The 24,938-nt window shown below is 47.7% G+C and overlaps 1 protein-coding gene across 15 annotated transcripts in view; it reads right to left on the bottom strand.

Annotated features, from left to right (window-relative positions):
* Positions 1–24,938, bottom strand: part of CDA (cytidine deaminase) — a 66,135-nt gene that overhangs the window by 2,240 nt on the left and 38,957 nt on the right. For 12 of the 15 annotated variants that reach the window (XM_077260298.1, XM_077260292.1, XM_077260297.1 and 9 more), the window contains 2 exons: positions 1,613–1,841; positions 1,293–1,404 (listed from right to left, as the gene is read on the bottom strand). In XM_077260298.1, coding sequence (XP_077116413.1) covers positions 1,293–1,404; positions 1,613–1,814 — 314 coding nt within the window. In that variant the 5' untranslated portion in view covers positions 1,815–1,841. Of the gene's footprint in view, positions 1–1,292; positions 1,405–1,612; positions 1,842–17,637; positions 17,776–24,633; positions 24,767–24,787; positions 24,838–24,938 lie in introns of those variants that run through there. The other 3 variants (XM_077260289.1, XM_077260295.1, XM_077260290.1) reach the window with 3 other exon arrangements.

Raw genomic sequence — 24,938 nt, 5'->3', positions numbered from 1 at the left:
CTGTAAGAAAAAAAAGCAGAAAAACAATCAAATCTATAAAGAACTCTAAAATGGTTGCACTTTTCACACCGGCCAGCAGAGGGCAGCAATGCGGAGACGTGAATGCTGCAGGATGAGTGTGGCAGCAGTGTGCCCACGGCTCTATAACGGGGCAGTTATTTCACCTTCTATCCAGACAGTTATTTTGCTGCCATAACAGATCGGTTATAATATAATCGCACGATCCGACTCCTCCTGTTAATGAGTAACCGCCATCTCGTGCGGCAGGAGCTCGGCTGTCAATCATTAATCCGTGGGGTCAGGTCTGAGGCTGCAGTCATTTACCCCATGTGAGTCCCTGGTACATTATTAACCGAGCTAAGAAGGTTTCCTCTACTATTCTCTGTTATCTGCCATTTTTAGGCTGAGAGGAATACAATCTATTGTTCTCCGTTATCAGCCATTCCAGACTGGGTTATTGCGGTGGAAGAGCCGGTCACACACGTCTGACACCTCAGCGACTGCCTCCCGCTGACACAGCTGTGGTCGTTACAGTGTATCAGCGCATCACCTGTTAAGCTTCAGGGATCCATTTTTCGCACCCAGATACATAGATCTGTTTATCCCGAGCTGCCTGGTTCAGGAATTAGACGATTTACACACAGAGAATGGGACTTGGACGTGAGGCTATTCTGGGCCCATGGAAAGCTGGGTGACGAGTTCACGAGATCAGCGGCGCCTCCAACATTCTCAGCCGCTGAGGTTTGGAAAGTATCTGCCCCCCCCTCGTGGATACGACAGGAAATCGTCAGAAGGGTTGCGTGAAACCGTCAAATAAAACCTTTGAAGAATCTTCAGATTTTATCTTCTATCCGATAAGATTGTTAGAATTTACGATGTGACGCGTAAACTTTATTGAGACCTTGGATCTGTTGGGGGTGCCCGGATCCTATTTATGGGAGTCACGTGGTTAGAAGTCACTGTTGTGCTGACATTTGGGTGATTTCATGTAACTAAGCTCATCCTGGGCCTCCTGGTTCATGAACAGTCTGTACTGACAGCGAGGAGGACGGCGGCCAGACTGAGCCGGAATGATGGAATATTCCCGGCACATCGGGCACTGGGACAACCTTTGTCTAGGATCTGAAAAACATGGCTGCTTCCTTCTAGAAACAGCGCCTCTCCATGATCATGGCGGCATTTGGTAATGCAGCTCCACTGAAATGAATGTGGCCAACCTGCAATACCAGAAGCAACCTGCGCACAGGAGTGGCGCTGTTTCAGTGTTCCTGGACGCCATACTTTTTACCTACCTGGCTATAGCGATGGCGGTGAACTTCTTGGACCCCTCGGACACGGCGGTCTGGATGGCGGTCCGCTCGGCGCAGATCCCCAGCGTGTAACAGGCGTTTTCTATATTGCAACCTACAGAAAAAAAAAAAACAAGTCAATCCATAAGAATGGAGCAATCAGCAGCAGTAAGTACACCCGCCTCATGGGGCCGAGGACGGGCATGTAGCGGAAATGTCTCAGCCGGGGTTATGTTCTGCTCATGTTACACAACGCCCGAGCTAAGGACTGGGGGGGCACTGCGACCCCCTATGATGGGGGATGTTTGGGGTCTCCTATTTACCCAGGAAGATCTTCCCGTCCGGACTGAGCAGCGCCGCGCCGACCCGGAACCTGCTGTAGGGGCAATGGGCGAAGGCTTTGGCTTCTTGGCTCTTCTGGATGAGACGCTGGATCAGTTCGGGCTCCAGGCCGCAGCCACCGTCACCGCGGAGTGAAGGGCCGTTATGGACGCCATCTTCACAGAAGCGCAAGCCATCATTCATCTTCTTAGTGATGGGAAATCCTGCAATCTGGGGACGGGAAAAGAGGGAGATTTACCAAAAATAATGGCAGGGATTCGCCTCCGGCCTCCTCCCTATATGCGCCAAAACCCTTCACTGTCGCCCCTCGTCTCTCCACACTCTCCAAAGCATCAAAACCAGTGAATATGAAGCGAGGAGCCCCTCAAAGTCTAATGTGTCACACGAGACCGAGAAATCCGGAGAAACTTGTCACCCCCCCAGTCTAGGACGGATTTTACCACTTGTCACAGGTTGTTATATAATGCCGGCTAAAATCTCATTTACGTGGAAATCCAGGATAGTGTGTGCGGATATATATAGATATAGATATACAGTGGTGTTCAAAAGTCCTGCATAGGTATAGGATTAATTGATTTTTCAAGTTTTAAACGTTTTCTGTCGAATATCTTCGATGCTAATATGACATATTATATATGGTTTTGTTCAGAATACAATTTTGCATTCTCTCCCTGTAATATTTTTAGCTTTTGAAGCAGTTTTGCCTGAAATTATTGCAACAATATAGGAACTGAAAGCACAACTAAATATTGTACAGCTTCAGATCCAAAATTAGCCAATCACAGATGAGGTTCTTGTGACCAATCATAACCTGGATATGGCAGCCAATCACATTGCATTACATTGCATCATATCTGCTGCTTTGTTTGTTTGTTTTATCTGTTGGTCTATCTAGTGAATCATACTGTAGAGTTTTATGATGGGAGCCTTCAGATTTTTGTCAGCGGAGGATCGGGTGCGAGTTGTGGTGCTACATGAAGAGGGTGAACTGGCCCCCAGATCGCAAGGAAGGTCGGCTGTAATCAGAGTACAGTCGTAAGAATTTTGCAGAAACATAAGCAGCTTGGAATTACCCAGGACAGGCCCAGATCTGGTCGGCCCAGAAAGTCAACTAAAAGGGAGGATGGGGCTGTATGGCAGCCAATGGTGTTGGAAGGCTTCATATTGTGGAGGGTATGGTTAATGCAAAAAAATACATAGACATCCTTAATAAGAAAATGCTGCCTTCTGCTCAACACCTGTTTTCAGGGGATTATATCTTCCAGGATGATAATGCTCCTTGTCACAGAGCTAAGACAGTAACGGAATGGAAAAAAAAAAGAACAAGGTGGCTACTATTGACTGGCCAGCTCAGTCCCCGGACCTCAATCCAATTGAAAATTTGTGGCACAAGGTATCATTAGAGATATCTAGAAAACAGCCAAGGACCAAGAGTGAGTAGTGCGGACCACGTGCAGCTGGACCCCCGTCACTGATACATGTACAGGTTTTCTTGAAAAAGGCTAATAAGCCGAAACGTTGAAATAATTACCTGTGAAGTGATGAATATTATTGAAGTGATAAATATTGTAGTCTCCTTTTTTCTTCCACGTATGCGGTGTTTATTTGTCTTCTTGGACGAAAAACGTCATTGAAACGTCATTGGAATTCTTAATAAATTCATGATTGAACTATATTGACTTATATTGAGTGCTGGAGTCAATTTTTTGATGATTATGTATGTGTCTGCGCATGTGTATGTATGTGTAAGTGTCTGTATGTATGAGTGTATGTGCGTGTGTATGTATATATGTGCGTGTGTGTATATGTATGTGTGCATGTATGTGTGTGTATGTATGTATATATGTGTGTATGTGTATATGTTCATGTGTATGTACGTGTGTATATGTATGTGTCCGTGTATATGTGTGTGTGTATGTATGTGCGTGTATGTAGTGTGTATATATGTGTGTATATGTGTGTGTATGTGCATTTATGTATATGTGTGTGCGCGTATGTATCTGTGTAATTGTGTGTGTTTATGTGTATGTATGTACCATATGTGTGTCTGTGTGTATATGTATATGTGTGTGTGCGTGAATGTATGTGTATATGTGCGTGTATGTGTGTGCATGTGTATATGTATGTGTGCATGTGTATGTATGTGCATGTGTGTATGTATGTGCATGTGTCTGTATATGTAGGTGTGTATGAATGTATGCGTGTGCATGTATGTGTGTATATGTGTGCATGTGTGTTTATGCATGTATGTGTGTATATGCATGTATGTATATATGTATATGTGTGTAGATGTATGTGTGTATGTATGTGCGTGTGTATATATATATATATATATATATATATATATATATATATATATATATATATATATATATATATATATATATATACACACACTCACCGGCCACTTTATTAGGTACACCATGCTAGTAACGGGTTGGACCCCCTTTTGCCTTCAGAACTGCCTCAATTCTTCGTGGCATAGATTCAACAAGGTGCTGGAAGCATTCCTCAGAGATTTTGGTCCATATTGACATGATGGCATCACACAGTTGCCGCAGATTTGTCGGCTGCACATCCCAAAGATGCTCCATACAAGGCAGGATGGATCCATGCTTTCATGTTGTTTACGCCAAATTCTGACCCTACCATCTGAATGTCGCAGCAGAAATCGAGACTCATCAGACCAAGCAACGTTTTTCCAATCTTCTACTGTCCAATTTCGATGAGCTTGCACAAATTGTAGCCTCAGTTTCCTGTTCTTAGCTGAAAGGAGTGGTACCCGGTGTGGTCTTCTGCTGCTGTAGCCCATCTGCCTCAAAGTTCGACGCACTGTGCGTTCAGAGATGCTCTTAGGCCTACCTTGGTTGTAACGGGTGGCGATTTGAGTCACTGTTGCCTTTCTATCAGCTCGAACCAGTCTGCCCATTCTCCTCTGACCTCTGGCATCAGCAAGGCATTTCCGCCCACAGAACTGCCGCTCACTGGATTTTTTTTCTTTTTCGGACCATTCTCTGTAAACCCTAGAGATGGTTGTGCGTGAAAATCCCAGTAGATCAGCAGTTTCTGAAATACTCAGACCAGCCCTTCTGGCACCAACAACCATGCCACGTTCAAAGGCACTCAAATCACCTTTCTTCCCCATACTGATGCTCGGTTTGAACTGCAGGAGATTGTCTTGACCATGTCTACATGCCTAAATGCACTGAGTTGCCGCCATGTGATTGGCTGATTAGAAATTAAGTGTTAACAAGAAGTTGGACAGGTGTACCTAATAAAGTGGCCGGTGAGTGTATGTGTATATATATATATATATATATATATATATATATATATATATATATATATATATACACACACACACACACACACACACACACACACACACACACACACACACACACACACAGCCAAAAGTATTCACACCCCTGCAATTCTGTCAGATAATACTTAGTTTCCTCCTGAAAATGATTGCAAACACAAATTCTTTGGTATTATTATCTTCATTTAATTTGTCTTAAATGAAAAACCACAAAAGAGAATGAAGTAAAAAGCAAAACATTGATCATTTCACACAAATCTCCAAAAATGGGCCAGACAAAAGTATTAGCACCCTCAGCCTAATACTTGGTTGCACAACCTTTAGCCAAAATAACTGCGACCAACCGCTTCCGGTAACCATCAATGAGTTTCTTACAATGCTCTGCTGGAATTTTAGATCATTCTTCTTTGGCAAACTGCTCCAGGTCCCTGATATTTGAAGGGTGCCTTCTCCAAACTGCCATTTTTAGATCTCTCCACAGGTGTTCTATGGGATTCAGGTCTGGACTCATTGCTGGCCACCTTAGAAGCCTCTAGTGCTTTCTCTCAAACCATTTTCTAGTGCTTTTTGAAGTGTGTTTTGGGTCATTGTCCTGCTGGAAGACCCATGACATCTGAGGGAGACCCAGCTTTCTCACACTGTGCCCTACATTATGCTGCAAAATTTGTTGGTAGTCTTCAGACTTCATAATGCCATGCACACGGTCAAGCAGTCCAGTGCCAGAGGCAGCAAAGCAACCCCAAAACATCAGGGAACCTCCGCCATGTTTGACTGTAGGGACCGTGTTCTTTTCTTTGAATGCCTCTTTTTTTCTCCTGTAAACTCTATGTTGATGCCTTTGCCCAAAAAGCTCTACTTTTGTCTCATCTGACCAGAGAACATTCTTCCAAAACGTTTTAGGCTTTTTCAGGTAAGTTTTGGCAAACTCCAGCCTGGCTTTTTTATGTCTCCGGGTAAGAAGTGGGGTCTTCCTGGGCCTCCTACCATACAGTCCCTTTTCATTCAGATGCCGATGGATAGTAAGGGTTGACACTGTTGTACCCTCGGACTGCAGGGCAGCTTGAACTTGTTTGGATGTTAGTCGAGGTTCTTTATCCAACATCCGCACAATCTTGCGTTGAAATCTCTTGTCAATTTTTATTTTCCGTCCACATCTAGGGAGGTTAGCCACAGTGCCATGGGCTTTAAACTTCTTGATGACACTGTGCACGGTAGACACAGGAACATTCAGGTCTTTGGAGATGGACTTGTAGCCTTGAGATTACTCATGCTTCCTCACAATTTGGTTTCTCAAGTCCTCAGACAGTTCTTTGGTCTGCTTTCTTTTCTCCATGCTCAATGTGGTACACACAAGGACACAGGACAGAGGTTGAGTCAACTTTAATCCATGTTAACTGGCTGCAAGTGTGATTTAGTTATTGCCAACACCTGTTAGGTGCCACAGGTAAGTTACAGGTGCTGTTAATTACACAAATTTGAGAAGCATCACATGATTTTTCGAACAGTGCCAATACTTTTGTCCACCCCCTTTTTTATGTTTGGTGTGGAATTATATCCAATTTGGCTTTAGAACAATTCTTTTTGTGTTTTTTTCATTTAAGACAAATTAAATGAAGATAATAATACCAAAGAATTTGTGTTTGCAATCATTTTCAGGAAGAAACTGAGTATTATCTGACAGAATTGCAGGGGTGTGAATACTTTTGGCCATGACTATATATATACACATATATATATATATATATATATATATATATATATATATATATATATATATATATATATATATATATATATATATATATATATATATATATATATACACACACACACACACATACACACATACATACATTCACTGCTCAAAAAAATAAAGGGAACACTAAAATCCCACATCCTAGATATCACTGAATGAAATATTCCAGCTGTAAATCTTTATTCATTACATAGTGGAATGTGTTGAGAACAATGAAAGCTAAAAATGACCAACGTAAATCACAACTAATATCCCACGGAGGTCTGGAGTTGGAATGATGCTCAAAATCAAAGTGGAAAATGAAGTTACAGGCTGATCCAACTTCAGTGGAAATGCCTCAAGACAAGGAAATGATGCTCAGTAGTGTGTGTGGCCTCCACGTGCCTGTATGACCTCCCTACAATGCCTCGGCATGCTCCTGATGAGGCGGCGGATGGTCTCCTGAGGGATCTCCTCCCAGACCTGGACTAAAGCATCTGCCAACTCCTGGACGGTGCAATGTGACGTTGGTGGATGGAGCAAGACATGATGTCCCAGATGTGCTCAATCGGATTCAGGTCTGGGAAACGGGCGGGCCAGTCCATAGCTTCAATGCCTTCATCTTGCAGGAACTGCTCACACACTCCAGCCTCATGAGGTCTGGCATTGTCCTGCATTAGGAGGAACCCAGGGCCAACCGCACCAGCATATGGTCTCACAAGGGGTCTGAGGATCTCATCTCGGTACCTAATGGCAGTCAAGCTACCTCTGGCGAGCACATGGAGGGCTGTGCGGCCCTCCAAAGAAATGCCACCCCACACCATTACTGACCCACTGCCAAACCGGTCATGCTGAAGGATGTTGCAGGCAGCAGATCGCTCTCCACGGCGTCTCCAGACTCTGTCACGTCTATCACATGTGCTCAGTGTGAACCTGCTTTCATCTGTGAAGAGCACAGGGCGCCAGTGGTGAATTTTCCAATCCTGGTGTTCTGTGGCAAATGCCAAGCATCCTGCACGGTGTTGGGCTGTGAGCAAAACCCCCATCTGTGGATGTCGGGCATTCAGACCATCCTCATGGAGTCGGTTTCTAACCATTTGCACAGACATGCACATTTGTGGCCTGCTGGAGGTCATTTTGCAGGGCTCTGGCAGTTCTCCTCCTGTTCCTCCTTGCACAAAGGCGGAGGTAGCGGTCCTGCTGCTGGGTTGTTGCCCTCCTACGGTCCCATCCATGTCTCCTGGTGTACTGGCCTGTCTCCTGGTAGCGCCTCCAGTCTCTGGACACTACGCTGACAGACACAGCAAACCTTCTTGCCACAGCTCGCATTGATGTGCCATCCTGGATGAGCTGCCCTACCTGAGCTACTTGTGTGGGTTGTAGAGTCAGTCTCATGCTACCACGAGTGTGAAAGCACAACCAACATTCAAAAGTGACCAAAACATCAGCCAGAAAGCATTGGCACTGAGATGTGGTCTGTGGTCCCCACCTGCAGAACCACTCCTTTATTGAGGGGGTCTTGATAATTGCCAATAATTTCCATGTGTTGTCTATTCCATTTGCACAACAGCATGTAAAATTGATTGTCAAACAGTGTTGCTTCCTAAGTGGACAGTTTGATTTCCCAGAAGTTTGATTTACCTGGAGTTATATTCTGTTGTTTAAGTGTTCCCTTTATTTTTTGAGCAGGGTATATAATATTATATATATATATATATATATACACTAGATGGCAGCCCGATTCTAAAGAATCGGGAGTCTAGAATCCATATATACTTTATTTATTCAAATGTAAAAATAATTTGGTGGGCGGGGTCCCTCTGCCTCCGCTTTGGTGGGCGGGGCCGCTCGGCCTTCGATTTGGTGGGCGGGGCCCCTCGGCCTCCGATTTGGTGGGCGGGGCCCCTCGGCCTCCGATTTGGTGGGCGGGGCCCCTCGGCCCCCGATTTGGTGGGCGGGGCCCCTCGGCCTCCGATTTGGTGGGCGGGGCCCCTCGGCCTCCGATTTGGTGGGCGGGGCCCCTCGGCCTCCGATTTGGTGGGCGGGGCCCCTCGGCCTCCGATTTGGTGGGCGGGGACCCTCGGCCTCCGATTTGGTGGGCGGGGACCCTCGGCCTCCGATTTGGTGGGCGGGGACCCTCGGCCTCCGATTTGGTGGGCGGGGACCCTCGGCCTCCGATTTGGTGGGCGGGGACCCTCGGCCTCCGATTTGGTGGGCGGGGACCCTCGGCCTCCGATGTGGTGGGCGGGGACCCTCGGCCTCCGATGTGGTGGGCAGGGACCCTCGGCCTCCGATGTGGTGGGCGGGGACCCTCGGCCTCCGATGTGGTGGGCGGGGACCCTCGGCCTCCGATGTGGTGGGCGGGGCCCCTCGGCCTCCGCTTTGGTGGGCGGGGCCGCTCGGCCTCCGCTTTGGTTGGCGAAGCCCCTCGGCCTCCGATTTGGTGGGCGGGGCCCCTCGGCCTCCGATTTGGTGGGCGGGGACTCTCGGCCTCCGATTTGGTGGGCGGGGACCCTCGGCCTCCGATTTGGTGGGCGGGGACCCTCGGCCTCCGATTTGGTGGGCGGGGACCCTCGGCCTCCGATTTGGTGGGCGGGGACCCTCGGCCTCCGATTTGGTGGGCGGGGCCCCTCGGCCTCCGATTTGGTGGGCGGGGCCCCTCGGCCTCCGATTTGGTGGGCGGGGCCCCTCGGCCTCCGCTTTGGTGGGCGGGGCCGGGCCCCTCGGCCTCCGCTTTGGTGGGCGGGGCCGGGCCCCTCGGCCTCTGCTTTGGTGGGCGGGGCCGCTCGGCCTTCGATTTGGTGGGCGGGGCTCCTCGGCCTCCGATTTGGTTGGCGGGGCCCCTCGGCCTCCGATTTGGTTGGCGGGGCCCCTCGGCCTCCGATTTGGTGTGTGCTCTGCCTGGGGCCACTGTGCTCTGCCTGGGGCCCCATATGCTGCCTGGGGCCCCTGTGCTCTGCCTGTGGCCCCATATGCTGCCTGGGGCCACTGTGCTCTGCCTGGGGCCCCATGTTCTGCCTGGGGCCACTGTGCTCTGCCTGGGGCCCCATAAGCTGCCTGGGGCCCCTGTGCTCTGCCTGGGACCACTGTGCTCTGCCTGGGGCCCCATATGCTGCCTGGGGCCCCTGTGCTCTGCCTGGGGCCGCTGTGCTCTGCCTGGGGCCCCATATGCTGCCTGGGGCCACTGTGCTCTGCCTGGGGCCCCATATGCTGCCTGGGGCCCCTGTGCTCTGCCTGGGGCCCCATGTTCTGCCTGGGGCCCCTGTGCTCTGCCTGGGGCCACTGTGCTCTGCCTGGGGCCCCATATGCTGCCTGGGGCCCCTGTGCTCTGCCTGGAGCCCCATATGCTGCCTGGGGCCCCTGTGCTCTGCCTGGGGCCCCTGTGCTCTGCCTGGGGCCCCTGTGCTCTGCCTGGGGCCCCATATGCTGCCTGGGGCCACTGTGCTCTGCCTGGGGCCCCATAGGCTGCCTGGGGCCCCTGTGCTCTGCCTGGGACCACTGTGCTCTGCCTGGGGCCCCATATGCTGCCTGGGGCCCCTGTGCTCTGCCTGGGGCCACTGTGCTCTGCCTGGGGCCCCATATGCTGCCTGGGGCCCCGTGCTCTGCCTGGGTGTAGGACACTGGTGACGTCACTTATCTCCGGACATTAGCTCCGGACATTAGCTCCGGACAAAGCCACGGAAGTTGGCACAAATTGCAGGAAGTAGTATTCTAGGTAAATATATATATATATATATATATATATATATATATATATATGCTCACTCAGCTGCGCACAGAGGCATACACACGGATACACTGCGGCTTTAGGAACTTCCTTTGGTTTATTTTAGGCAACATAAACCAAGGTGTAGTAAAGAAAATACAGCCCTCTGGGCAAAATAGGAAGACAAAACAAAATGGTGGCAGAACATAATTCTTGTGTGAGCGGGGTTCTTCCCGCTCACGGCTGGCAGAACACACTTCCCTGGAGTGCTCCCTCTCCAGGCACACACTGAACACTGAAAGCTCTGGCCGACAGCCATTTAAGCCCAGACCTTGTGACTCCTCCATCATGTGACTGATCATATGATCTCGGCATCACACAGGTCCCGTCAGGACTCTACAGTTGAAGATACGGTGGACCGCCTCCCTCCCGCTCTATGGAGGTCCACTAAAACCAGCCCATAACAACTCTCATTTCATCCTCTCAACACATAGTGTGCTGGAGGAAACTACTCTGGTTTTACATCACTGGCGCCATCATGCGCAGTGACACGTATCTCCATTCCATTACTTCAACAGTGAGTTTCATATAATCCCCCACTCTGCCCAAAGCTGGGGGTTTTGGCACCGTCACTGGCTAAGCAGGGGACTCTGGACAGGGGCATCTGCTTTCTCATGCAACCTCCCTGGCCTGTGCTCCATATGGAAAGTAAAGTCCTGGAGCGCCAGAAAAGACAGTCACCCAGGCATTCTTCCCCTTCTTTTCCCTTACACATCTCAGGGGCGCATGATCTGATACTAGTTACGTCCTAGCAGGTAGTAGCTCAGGGTGTCAATTGCTCACTTGATAGCCAAGCACTCTTTCTCCACGATGGCATAGTTCTTCTCACAGGATAAGATTTTCCTATTCAGGTATAGGACTGGGTGTTCGTCACCATCTATTACATGGGACAGCACAGCTCCTAAACCGACCTCGGAGGCGTCCGTCTGGAGCACAAACTCCTTCATGAAGTCTGGTGTGACCAAGACTGGCTGTCTGCACAGGACAAACTTTAACCCTTGGAATGCCATCTCCGCTTTGGCGGACCATTTGACCACTGTCGACTTTGTGCCCTTGAGAAGATCAGATCATGGCAAAATTCGGGATAAATCGCCAATAATATCCCACAATTCCCAGAAACGCCCAAACCTGCTTCTTGGAGAACGGCTGTGTCCACTTCTGGATTGCCTCCACTTTGTCTACTTGCGGCTTTATCTTGCCTCTTCCAACGATATAGCCCAAGTACTTTGCCTCTTCTTTCCGGAGGGCGCACTTTTCTAGGTTTATGGTAAACCCTGTTTTCCTTAGTGCATAGAGTACCACCTGGACCTTCTGCAGGTGACTTCTCCACTCCGGGCTGAAGATTACGATGTCGTCCAAATAAGCGGCGGCATACTTCTTGTGAGGAACTAGTATCCGGTCCATAGCCCTCTGGAAGGTAGCTGGGGATCCTTGTAGACCGAACGGTGTTGGGGTATACAGGAAGCACCAAGTCAGGTGTAGAGAAGGCTGTCTTCTCCTTGGTGCTTGGAGACAGGAGAATCTGCCAGTACCCTTTCGTTCAGGTACTGGCAGTCCAGCGTGGTGATGTACCTGGCTGACCCTAGCCTCTCAATGAGCTCATCAACCCGGGCCATTAGATAGCCCCGGGTTGATGAGGCGTCAAACTTGGACACCTCATTGAGCTTCCTGTAATCGTTAGAGAAGCGCCACACTCCATCGGGCTTCAGCACAAGGACAATAGGGCTGGACCAAGCGCTCTTTGATTCCTCGACGATTCCTCGGGCTCAACTTTCTCCTCACCTCCTTGGAGATCACCTCGCGGCGTGCTTCGGGAATCCAATACGGCCTCTGATTCATCCTTACATGGTTTAGTCAGGAGCTTGTGTTCTACAACCTGCGACCAACCTGGTAGCCCCGTTAACAGGTCTGGGTTCCGCTGAAGCAGCTCTCAGCAGTGCTGTTTCTGGGCCAGCGACAGTCTCTGCCACTGTGGCATCCTGAACCCTCTCCCGGCCTCGCCACGGTTTGAGCAGGATGATGTGGTAACACTTGGTACGGCTTTTGTCCCCCTGGTTGGTGAACCTTGTAGTTGACGTCACTCAACTTTTAGACCACCTCGTATGGCCCTTGCCACTTGGTCAGGAATTTACTTTCCATGGTGGGAATCAATATCAACACCCGGTCTTCAGGGCTAAACGGTCTCAGCCTCGTGGCTCGATTGTAGACCCTCGCCTGGGCTTCTTGTGCTTCACAATCGGCATCACCCTTGCGATCCGGTCCTACATTTGGATCACATGCTCAATAAAGCTCCGGTAGGGTGTACCTTCTGCCTCCCATGTCTCCTTTGCAACATCTAGAAGTCCACGGGGTGACGTCCATACAACAGCTCAAATGGTGAGAATCCCGTAAAGGACTGAGTAACTTCCCTGATAGAGAACAACAGGTACGGCAGTAGGCAATCCCAGTCTTGGCCATCTTTCTCCATGACCTTCTTAAGCATAGACTTCAACGTCTTGTTGAATCTCTCCACCAGGCCGTCCGTCTGCGGATGGTACACCGATATGCGGAGTTGTGCAACCTCGAGAGCCTTACGCAACTCCCTTATCACTTTGGACATAAATGGTGTGCCTTGGTCCACCAAGATCTCTTTTGGCAGATCCGTCCGTGAAAAACTATGGACTAACTCTCGGGCTATGCTCCTGGCAGAGTTTTTAAGGGGTACTGTCTCCAGGTACCGTGTTGCATAGTCCACTGTCTCCAGGTACCGTGTTGCATCACCACTGGAATGCACTAGTGCCCTCTGGCGGACTTAACCAGGGGCCCCACAGGGTCCATGGCAATCCTGTCAAATGGGACCTCTATAATGGGCAATGGCACTAGGGGACTTCAGAAATGGGACACGGGAGCTGTAAGCTGACAAGTAGGGCAAGACCAGCAGTAGTTAACAATCTCCCGGTGACACCCAGGCCAGTAGAACCTCCTAAGGACCCATTCTTGTGTTTTGTCTACTTCCAGATGTCCACCCAAGATATGGGAATGGGCCTTGTCTAAAACCCTACCCCTATAGGGACCCGGTACTAACAACTGCTCTACCACTTCCTCTCTCAGCTTAGTGACCCGATACAGCAGCTCTCCATTTAATGCAAAATTTGGAAACCTGGTGTCAGCCCCCGGGCTCTTGGGCAACTACATTTATCATGTCACATTTTTCAATGCCTCTTTTAGGGTAAGATCCCGCATTTGAGCAGTCCCAAAATTTCCACCATAAACCCCCAGTTCAGGAATCTTGGCCTCACTGTTCACCGTCTCGTCCTCGTCACCAGTCAGGACACACAAGGGGAACTCATCCACCTCCAACTGCTATGGGGCTTTCTCAGGGTTGAGCTGGCTTCTGTCTGGGACCCCTGGTATCCCGACTTCCACCACAAGTCCCACAACAGGCTAAAGTTCCGCCCTAGTATCACCGGGTGTAGCAAGTCCTTAACTACCCCGACCTCATGCGACTGAATGCCACAATTAGTTTTTATAGTCACTCTGTCCACGGGATAGTCCTTGGCGTCCCCGTGGATACAGCAGACACCCACATTTTTCCCTGGGACCAACTGGTGGGGGAGTGTGGCATTATCAGTATCACAAAGCAAGTCTCTCCCCATGGCCTTTAACAACCCCTCAGAGACCCATTGGGATCTAGGACTCCCTTCAGTGGTGGCTCTACGAACCCTCTTTTGGGGCTCAGGTTCCCGCTGGGTACCCCAATACGGTGATCCACCCCCCGGTTTACTTAGGGACCTCCCGTCCATCTGGAACCATTGCACTAGGCCCACCAGTTTGTCTGCATTTTGGGGATCTCCCTGGGCAACCCAGGTCTGCACCGTACTAGGAAGGGAGTGGACGAATCTGTCCATGACCACATGCTCGACCATCTGGGCTGGGGTGGGGGATTCCGGCTGCAGCCATTTTTGGACCAGATGAGGTAAGTCAAACATTTGGGACCGAGGCAGTTTATCCCCACAGTATGCCCAGTGGTGAACCCGTTGTACTCTGACCGACAGTCACTCCTGTACGTGCCAAAATTTCAGTCTTTAACTTGGCATAATTCTGCGCATCCTGCAATGCAAAATCATAAAAGGCCTTCTGGGGCTCACCAGTCAAATAGGGGGTCAGCACCTCCACCCACTGCTCTTGTGGTAGCTTCTCAAGCTCCGCCACCCGCTCGAATAGTCAAAAATGCCTCGGGATCATTCTTTGCATGGCTCGTCTTACCACCTTCCGGACGTATGTGTCGTCACCTGGACTTGGGGGAGAGGCTGTCGGCCTTCCACGAACCACCTCTGTAAGCAGGTCAATCTGCTGGTGTTGCTGCTGCATGAGCAGCTTGCTTGTCTCTTGCTGTGCCATCTGTTGGTGCTGTAATTGCTGCTGTGCTTGTAGCACGTTTCAGCAGGTCCTCCATCTTTCCTGACGTCGTACGCTGGCTTGTGGTCGTCCCACGTGTTCACTGGAAATGCTGCCCACACTTCTAACACCACCTGTGGTAGATAGGCTCACTCAGCTGCACACGGAGGTAGACACGGGTACGCTGTGGCTTTAAGAACTTCCTTTGGTTTATTGTAGCAACGTAAACCAAGGTGTAGTAAAGAAAATACAGCCCTCTGGGCAAAACAGGAAAAACAAAACAAAAAAATGGTGGCAGAACAAAGTCCTTCTGCGAGCGGGGTTCCTCCAGCTCACGGTTGACATAACACACATTGATCAGGTTTACGAGTTCAAGCAACACTTTCCTAGAGTGCTCCCTCTCCAGGCCCACACTGAACACTGAAAGCTCTGGCCGTCAGCCATTTAAGCCCAGACCTTGTGACTCCTCCATCATGTGACTGATCACATGATCTCGGCATCACACAGGGTCTGTCAGGACTCTGCAGGTGGAGATATGGTGGACCCCCTCCCACCCGCTTTATAAAGGTCCACTAAAACCAGCCCATTACATAACTCATTTCATCGTAGTGTGCTGGAGGAAACTACTCTGGTTTTACATCAGACGCCATCATACGCAGTAACATGGATCTCACTTCCATCACTTCCCCAGTGACTGTCACAATATATACCTACATATGTTGTCACCTGTCCGTGCCGCCTCCTCTCACCCAGTGTATACATATATACCTACGTGCTCACCTGTCCGTGCCGCCTGCTCTCACCCCGTGTATACATATATACCTACGTGCTCACCTGTCCGTGCCGCCTGCTCTCACCCCGTGTATACATATATACCTACGTGCTCACCTGTCCGTGCCACCTGCTCTCACCCCGTGTATATACAGTTAGGTCCATATATATTTGGACAGAGACAACATTTTTCTAGTTTTGGTTATAGACAATACCACAATTAATTTTAAACAAAACAATTCAGATGCAGTTGAAGTTCAGACTTTCAGCTTTCATTTGAGGGTATCCACATTAAAATTGGATGAAGGGTTTAAGAGTTTCAGCTCCTTAACATGTGCCACCCTGTTTTTAAAAGGACCAAAAGTAATTGGACAGATTCAATAATTTTAAATAAAATGTTCATTTTTAGTACTTGGTTGAAAACCCTTGGCTGGCAATGACTGCCTGAAGTCTTGAACTCATGGACATCACCAGACGCTGTGTTTCCTCCTTTTTGATGCTCTGTCAGGCCTTCACTGCGGTGGTTTTCAGTTGCTGTTTGTTTGTGGGCCTTTCTGTCTGAAGTTTAGTCTTTAACAAGTGAAATGCATGCTCAATTTGGTTGAGATCAGGTGACTGACTTGGCCATTCAAGAATATTCCACTTCTTTGATTTAATTAACTCCTGGGTTGCTTTGGCTTCATGTTTTGGGTCATTGTCTATCTGTAGGATGAAACGACGACCAATCAGTTTGGCTGTATTTGGCTGGATCTGAGCACACAGTATGGTGGCTCTGAATACCTCAGAATTCATTCGGCTGCTTCTGTCCTGTGTCACATCATCCATAAACACTAGTGACCCAGTGCCACTGGCAGCCATGCATGCCCAAGCCATCACACTGCCTCCGCCGTGTTTTACAGATGATGTGGTATGCTTTGGATCATGAGCTGTATCACGCCTTTGCCATACATTTCTCTTTCCATCATTCTGGTAGAGGTTGATCATGGTTTCATCTGTCCAAAGAATGTTCTTCCAGAACTGTGCTGGCTTTTTTAGATGTTTTTTAGCAAAGTCCAGTCTAGCCTTTTTATTCTTGACACTTATGAGTGGCTTGCACCGTGCAGTGAACCCTCTGTATATACTTTCATGCAGTCTTCTCTTTCTGGTAGATTTGGATATTGATACGCCTACCTCCTGGAGAGTGTTGTTCACTTGGTTGGCTGTTGTGAAGGGGTTTCTCTTCACCATGGAGATTATTCTGCGATCATCCACCACTGTTGTCTTCCGTGGACGCCCAGGTCTTTTTGCATTGATGAGTTCACCAGTGCTTTCTTTCTTTCTCAGGATGCACCAAACTGTTGATTTTGCCACTCCTAATATTGTAGCAATTTCTCGGCTTGTTTTTTTCTGTTTTCGCAGCTTAAGGATGGCTTGTTTCACTTGCATGGAGAGCTCCTTTGACCGCATGTTTACTTCACAGCAAAACCTTCCAAATGCAAGCACCACATCGCAAATCAACTCCAGGCCTTTTATCTGCTTAATTGAGAATGACATAACGAAGGGATTGCCCACACCTGTTCATGAAATAGCCTTGGAGTCAATTGTCCAATTACTTTTGGTCCCTTTAAAAACAGGGTGGCACATGTTAAGGAGCTGAAACTCTTAAACCCTTCATCCGATTTTAATGTGGATACCCTCAAATGAAAGCTGAAAGTCTGAACTTCAACTGCATCTGAATTGTTTTGTTTAAAATTCATTGTGGTAATGTCTATAACCAAAATTAGAAAAATGTTGTCTCTGTCCAAATATATATGGACCTAACTGTATATCCCTGTACTCACCTGTCCATGCCGCCTGCTCTCGCCCCGTATATATACCCCTGTACTCACCTGTCCATGCTGTCTGCTCTCGCCCCGTGTATTATATATACCCCTGTACTCACCTGTCCGTGCCGCCTGCTCTCGCCCCGTGTATATATTATATATACCCCTGTACTCACCTGTCCGTGCCGCCTGCTCTCGCCCCGTGTATATATTATATATACCCCTGTACTCACCTGTTTGCGCCGCCTGCTCTCGCTCCGAGTTGCTCTCGCCCAGTGTTGCTCTCGCACTGAGACGTCCCGGAGCCGCAGCAGATATCAGCAGGTCGCGGCGTCCGCCCGTCCACTGTCCACGGTTCTCATTGGATGACGAGTGACAAACAGCTGAGCCGTCCCCGGACATCACAATGGTCTGTGGCTGCCAGTGACAGCATTGTGCAGCCTCCAGTCACAGCTGATGGGAGTGGAAACAATGGGGGTTGTAGTGGATATCTACCTCCCCCCCCCCAGTAAACCGGACCTGTCACCAACCAGATGAAAACTTCTACAACTCCCTCGTCACTTTGTGTTTCAGTGTATCAGACGTTTCAAGATCTCTACTTTCCACAGCTGTTATTTGTCACAGTTGCATCCAGTCTAGGCGATCCTCTGTGAGAACTCCATTGTGCCACAGTGAATGGCTACCTGTAAAGATCTCCGACTGCTGCCAATGAATAGAAAATATTCTCACTTTTCTCTACAGTCTATTCTACAGCCTGGACTCCAAACTGGTACACTGTAACAAAGCATCTGCTCAGGATGAGGTTTGTGTGGCTCACGGAGTATTACTCAGGCTGGATACAATAGTAAGGAAAACAGGAATTCTACCATTCACTGACAGCAAGCGGAGATCTAGAAAATAGGGATGAAGATTAGGGAGGCTGTTGTGCAGAGGGGCGTAGGGTGGAATATAAGCCAGTGCATGGGTGAGGGCATGCTGGGAGTTGTAGTGTCACAACAGCTGGAGAGCCGCAGGTCGCAGACCACATACTGGAGGCATCAGCACAGGCCGGGGGCGGCCATCAGGGCTAAACCGGCCATCTGGTAATTCTGGCAAATACCAGAGGGGCCGCTCCGGCCGTGGGCCGCATTGGCTGCTACGCTGTGACAGTACCGTCCTCCTCAGAACTCCAATAATAATAACAATTGTGACGGCAAATAGATCCCCAGCAACTCGCGGATTTCTGTTCTGTGGCCTGCCGGAGGCCAGAGGGGACGTCAGCGGGGTGAGGACATCACTGTATCGCACGGTCCACCGAGGGATCAGATAGGAGGAGACGGCGGCTGTGGAGGATGAGGTGTCTGGATCAGGCGAGTATAAGGCTATGGGGGATCATCATATTATATAGGGAGCATCATACTACTGTATATAGGGGGCATCATATTATATAGGGGCATCATACTATATAGGGTGCTATTAGGGGATCATCATAATATATAGGGTGCATCATACTATATAGGGGCATCATACTATATAGGGTGCTGTTAGGGGATCATCATAATATATAGGGGGCATCATACTATATAGGGGCATCATACTATATAGGGTGCTGTTATGGGATCATCATAATATATAGGGTGCATCATACTATATAGGGGCATCATACTATATAGAGGCATCATACTATATAGGGTGCTGTTATGGGATCATCATAATATATAGGGTGCATCATACTATATAGGGGGCATCATACTATATAGGGTGCTGTTAGGGGATCATCATTATAGGGGGCATCATACTATATAGAGGCATCATACTATATAGGGTGCTGTTATGGGATCATCATAATATATAGGGTGCATCATACTATATAGGGGCATCATACTATATTGGGTGCGGTTAGAGGATCATCATAATATATAGGGGGCATCATACTATATAGGGTGCTGTTATGGGATCATCATAATATATAGGGGGCATCATACTATATAGGGTGCTGTTAGGGGATCATCATAATATATAGGGGCATCATACTATATAGGGGCATCATACTATATAGGGTGCTGTTATGGGATCTTCATAATATATAGGGTGCATCATACTATATAGGGGCATCATACTATATAGAGGCATCATACTATATAGGGTGCTATTATGGGATCATCATAATATATAGGGTGCATCATACTATATAGGGGGCATCATACTATATAGGGTGCTGTTAGGGGATCATCATTATAGGGGGCATCATACTATATAGGGTGCTGTTAGGGGATCATCATATTATATAGGGGGCATCATACTATATAGCGTGCTATTCAGGGAGATCATATTATATAGGGGCATCATACTATATAGGGTGCTGTTAGGGGATCATCATAGTATATAGGGGCATCATACTATATAGGGTGCTGTTAGGGGATCATAATATATAGGGGGCATCATACTATATAGGGGCATCATACTATATTGGGTGCTGTTAGGGGATCATCATAATATATAGGGGGCATCATACTATATAGGGTGCTGTTAGGGGATCATCATAATATATAGGGGGCATCATACTATATAGGGTGCTGTTAGGGGATCATAATATATAGGGTGCATCATACTATATAGGGGGCATCATACTATATAGGGTGCTGTTATGGGATCATAATATATAGGGTGCATCATACTATATAGGGGCATCATACTATATAGGGTGCTGTTAGGGGATCATACTATATAGGGGGCATCATACTATATAGGGTGCTGTTAGGGGATCATATTATATAGGGGGCATCATACTATATAGGGTGCTGTTAGGGGATCATCATATTATATAGGGGGCATCATACTATATAGCATGCTGTTCAGGGAGATCATATTATATAGGGGCATCATACTATATAGGGTGCTGTTAGGGGATCATCATAATATATAGAGGGCATCATACTATATAGGGGCATCATACTATATAGGGTGCTGTTATGGGATCATCATAATATATAGGGTGCATCATACTATATAGGGGCATCATACTATATAGAGGCATCATACTATATAGGGTGCTGTTATGGGATCATCATAATATATAGGGTGCATCATACTATATAGGGGGCATCATACTATATAGGGTGCTGTTAGGGGATCATCATTATAGGGGGCATCATACTATATAGAGGCATCATACTATATAGGGTGCTGTTATGGGATCATCATAATATATAGGGTGCATCATACTATATAGGGGCATCATACTATATTGGGTGCTGTTAGGGTATCATCATAGTATATAGGGGTATCATACTATATAGGGTGCTGTTAGGGGATCATCATAATATATAGGGGCATCATACTATATAGGGGCATCATACTATATTGGGTGCTGTTAGGGCATCATCATAATATATAGGGGGCATCATACTATATAGGGTGCTGTTAGGGGATCATCATAATATATAGGGGGCATCATACTATATAGGGTGCTGTTAGGGGATCATAATATATAGGGTGCATCATACTATATAGGGGGCATCATACTATATAGGGTGCTGTTATGGGATCATAATATATAGGGTGCATCATACTATATAGGGGGCATCATACTATATAGGGTGCTGTTAGGGGATCATCATATTATATAGGGGGCATCATACTATATAGGGTGCTGTTAGGGGATCATCATAATATATAGGGGGCATCATACTATATAAGGGCATCATACTATATAGGGTGCTGTTAGGGGATCATCATATTATATAGGGGGCATCATACTATATAGCATGCTGTTCAGGGAGATCATATTATATAGGGGCATCATACTATATAGGGTGCTGTTAGGGGATCATCATAATATATAGGGGGCATCATACTATATAGGGGCATAATACTATATAGGGTGCTGTTAGGGGATCATCATATTATATAGGGGGCATTATACTATATAGGGGGCATCATACTATATAGGGTGCTGTTAGGGGTTCATCATAATATATAAGGGGCATCATACTATATAGGGTGCTGTTATGGGATCATCATAATATATAAGGGGCATCATACTATATAGGGTGCTGTTATGGGATCATCATAATATATAGGGTCCATCATACTATATAGGGTGCTGTTATGGGATCATCATAATATATAGGGTGCATCATACTATATAGGGCGCTGTTAGGGGATCATATTATATAGGGGACATCATACTATATAGCGTGCTGTTAGGGGATCATCATAACATATAGGGGCATCATACTATATATGGGGCATCATACTATATAGGGTGCTGTTAGGGGATCATCATACCATATAGGGGGCATCATACTATATAGGGTGCTGTTAGGGGATCATCATAATATATATGGGGCATTATACTATATAGCGTGCTGTTGGGGGATCATCATATATAGGGGACTTCATACTATATAGCGTGCTGTTGGGGGCATCATCATACTATATAGGGGGGCTTCATACTATATAGGGTGCTGTTAGGGGATCATCATATTATTTAGGGGCATCATACTATACAGGGGGCATCATACTATATAGCATGCTGTTGGGGGATCATCATATATAGGGGACTTCATACTATATAGCATGCTGTTGGGGGCATCATCATACTATATAGGGTGCTGTTAGGGGATCATCATATTATTTAGGGGCATCATACTATACAGGGGGCATCATACTATATAGCGTGCTGTTGGGGGATCATCATATATAGGGGACTTCATACTATATAGCGTGCTGTTGGGGGCATCATCATACTATATAGGGGCATCATACTATATAGGGTGCTGTTAGGGGATCATCATATTATTTAGGGGGCATCATACTATACAGGGGGCATCATACTATATAGGGTGCTGTTAGGGGATCATCATACCATATAGGGGGCATCATACTATATAGGGTGCTGTTAGGGGATCATCATAATATATAGGGGACATCATACTATATAGGGGGCATCATACTATATAGGGTGCTGTTAGGGGATCATCATAATATATAGGGGGCATCATACTATATAGCGTGCTGTTGGGGGATCATCATATATAGGGGACTTCATACTATATAGCGTGCTGTTGGGGGCATCATCATACTATATAGGGGGGCTTCATACTATATAGGGCACTGTTCGGGGGGGATCATCATACTATAAAGGGGCTTCATACTATATAGCGTGCCGCTCAGGGAGATCATCATACTATATAGGGGGCTTCATACTATATAGCGTGCTGTTCACAGAGATCATCATACTATATAGGGGGCTTCATACTATATAGCGTGCTGTTGGAGGATCATCATACTATATAGGGTGCTGTTGTGGGGGATCATCATACTATATAGGGTGCTGTTGGGGTGAACATACTATATGGGGTCAATCATATTGTACAGGGGGCTTTGGTGGACATCACTTTATATAGGGGTCTGTGCTGCAGCTCATACTGTATATTGGGGGTTACAGTTCTTGCAATACTGTATAGGGAGCCGTGGGCCATCGTGCTTTGTGTAGAGTTCCTGGGGTCATCATATTGTGTGTTGTCATCATACTTTATAGGGGTCTTGAAAGGGGGGTATCATAGTGGATGAGACCACTTAGGGGCCTACGTAGTGGAAAATTAACTGCAAATGCTGCAATCCGATTCACTCGCATGAGAGTCACATCATAGCTGCGGAGAAGATGGAGAACATCATTTCTCCATAGTCTGTACGCGTACATCGGACTGTGGCGACATCCGAGTACAGTCTGGTATTTTGCTCGCACCCATAGACTTGTATAGGTGAGTGGGTTCCGATTTTCGGAGGCCTCGCAGCACGCTGCCGAATCGGCATGAGAACATAACGACAGGCCTGCGCTGCCCCATTGTATAACATGGCCGAGGGCTGTCCGATAAAGCAGCACTAGCCCAGGTTACACGCCAGTGTGAACGAGGCCTCATAAGGGGCACAACGGGGGGCCGCTATCATTATAGGCGAAACAAAGAGGCATCATCGTTATATGAAAGCACAAGGGAATATATTATTATAAGGGGTCAAGGAGCAGTGTTATTAGAGGGGGAACAGGGGGATTATTGTATGGCAGCAAAAGTTGTGGAGGTGGTAGAATGTGAGGAGGGTCCTGGAAAAGCAGAAAAGACGTCTGTGTGTTACATTGTACAGAGATTAATTATAGACGAAGAAGAGAAGAGGTCATGGCGGTCTGGGCCGACTGCAAAGGTAAAAAGAAAATGAACGACTACAATCAGCGAGACGTCACCGGTGAGATCCCGCCCAGTACACACATATATGGTCTGTACAGCACCGGTGAGATCCCGCTCAGTACACACATATATGGTCTGTACAGCACCGGTGAGATCCCGCCCAGTACACACATATATGGTCTGTACAGCACCGGTGAGATCCCGCTCAGTACACACATATATGGTCTGTACAGCACCGGTGAGATCCCGCCCAGTACACACATATATGGTCTGTACAGCACCGGTGAGATCCCGCCCAGTACACACATATATGGTCTGTACAGCACCGGTGAGATCCCGCACAGTACACACGTATATGGTCTGTACAGCACCGGTGAGATCCCGCACAGTACACACATATATGGTCTGTACAGCACCGGTGAGATCCTGCACAGTACACACATATATGGTCTGCAGAGCATTGATGTAGATCTGATACTACCATTATACGGTGACTGTATGGCAGTGATATCAGTCCTAGTATAGAGGTTTCGGTTAACGATCAGTATGGCAGTATTATTATTCAGTCTTAATGGCGATATTATTAGAAATATTGGTCTTGTAGTAAATGTTGATGTCTCCAGGCCAGGTAATGTTAGTAATACATATATGTGGGGCTCGGGGGCAGGGACAGTATGGGCCTGTGTGCTTTCTAATGCCAGGGCCGATGTCCCTGATGGCCATACATTTAGGTGCACAGAGGTCGGGTCATTAGCAAACACCAAAAAGTGCAGAAACGTGAGAACTATCACCTTCAGGGTCACCGACACCGCGGGCAGCACGCCAGTACCTGAGCATTTACAGGTGTCTCACCTGGAAAATCTTCCCAGTGCAGTGCTGCCGCCCCCACGTACACATGTGACGTGCAGGACCCCAAGAAAGCCGGGTCAGAACCATAAAAAGAATAATTAACAGACAGGAAGCAAACTAACATCAGTATGTTACAAAGTAACAGACACGCATTTAAAGGGACACAGGAAGCAAACAGCCACTAGATGGCGCAAGGCTTTTTTTTGTTCTTACAGTTATTAGCAGATTAATCTGCAGCGCTCCCACTGCTGCCGCCGGACTACTACTCCCAGAATTCTCCAACCCAAGATGTAGCGTAGCCGATGTGCTGAAGGCTCAGTGTCTATAGTCTTCTGGGACTTGTTCCTCACCCATCAGGGAGTATTACCTGGTCGGTGCCCATGTAAGGTCACCTGCCGTAAATTCACTCGCGAGGGTGATGAAGGAAATGAAACAGGAAGCGGCAGAGCAAGAAAGTGTCATCATCGCCCAGAGAGCAGGAAATACATAGCAGGGGGCACCGCTGCCAACACTCACGA

The sequence above is a fragment of the Ranitomeya variabilis genome, chromosome 4, assembly GCF_051348905.1.
Source record: "Ranitomeya variabilis isolate aRanVar5 chromosome 4, aRanVar5.hap1, whole genome shotgun sequence".
NCBI lineage: Eukaryota > Metazoa > Chordata > Amphibia > Anura > Dendrobatidae > Ranitomeya > Ranitomeya variabilis.
Note: the sequence above shows the minus strand (reverse complement) of the source record. Positions and strands in the feature narration are given on the sequence as shown.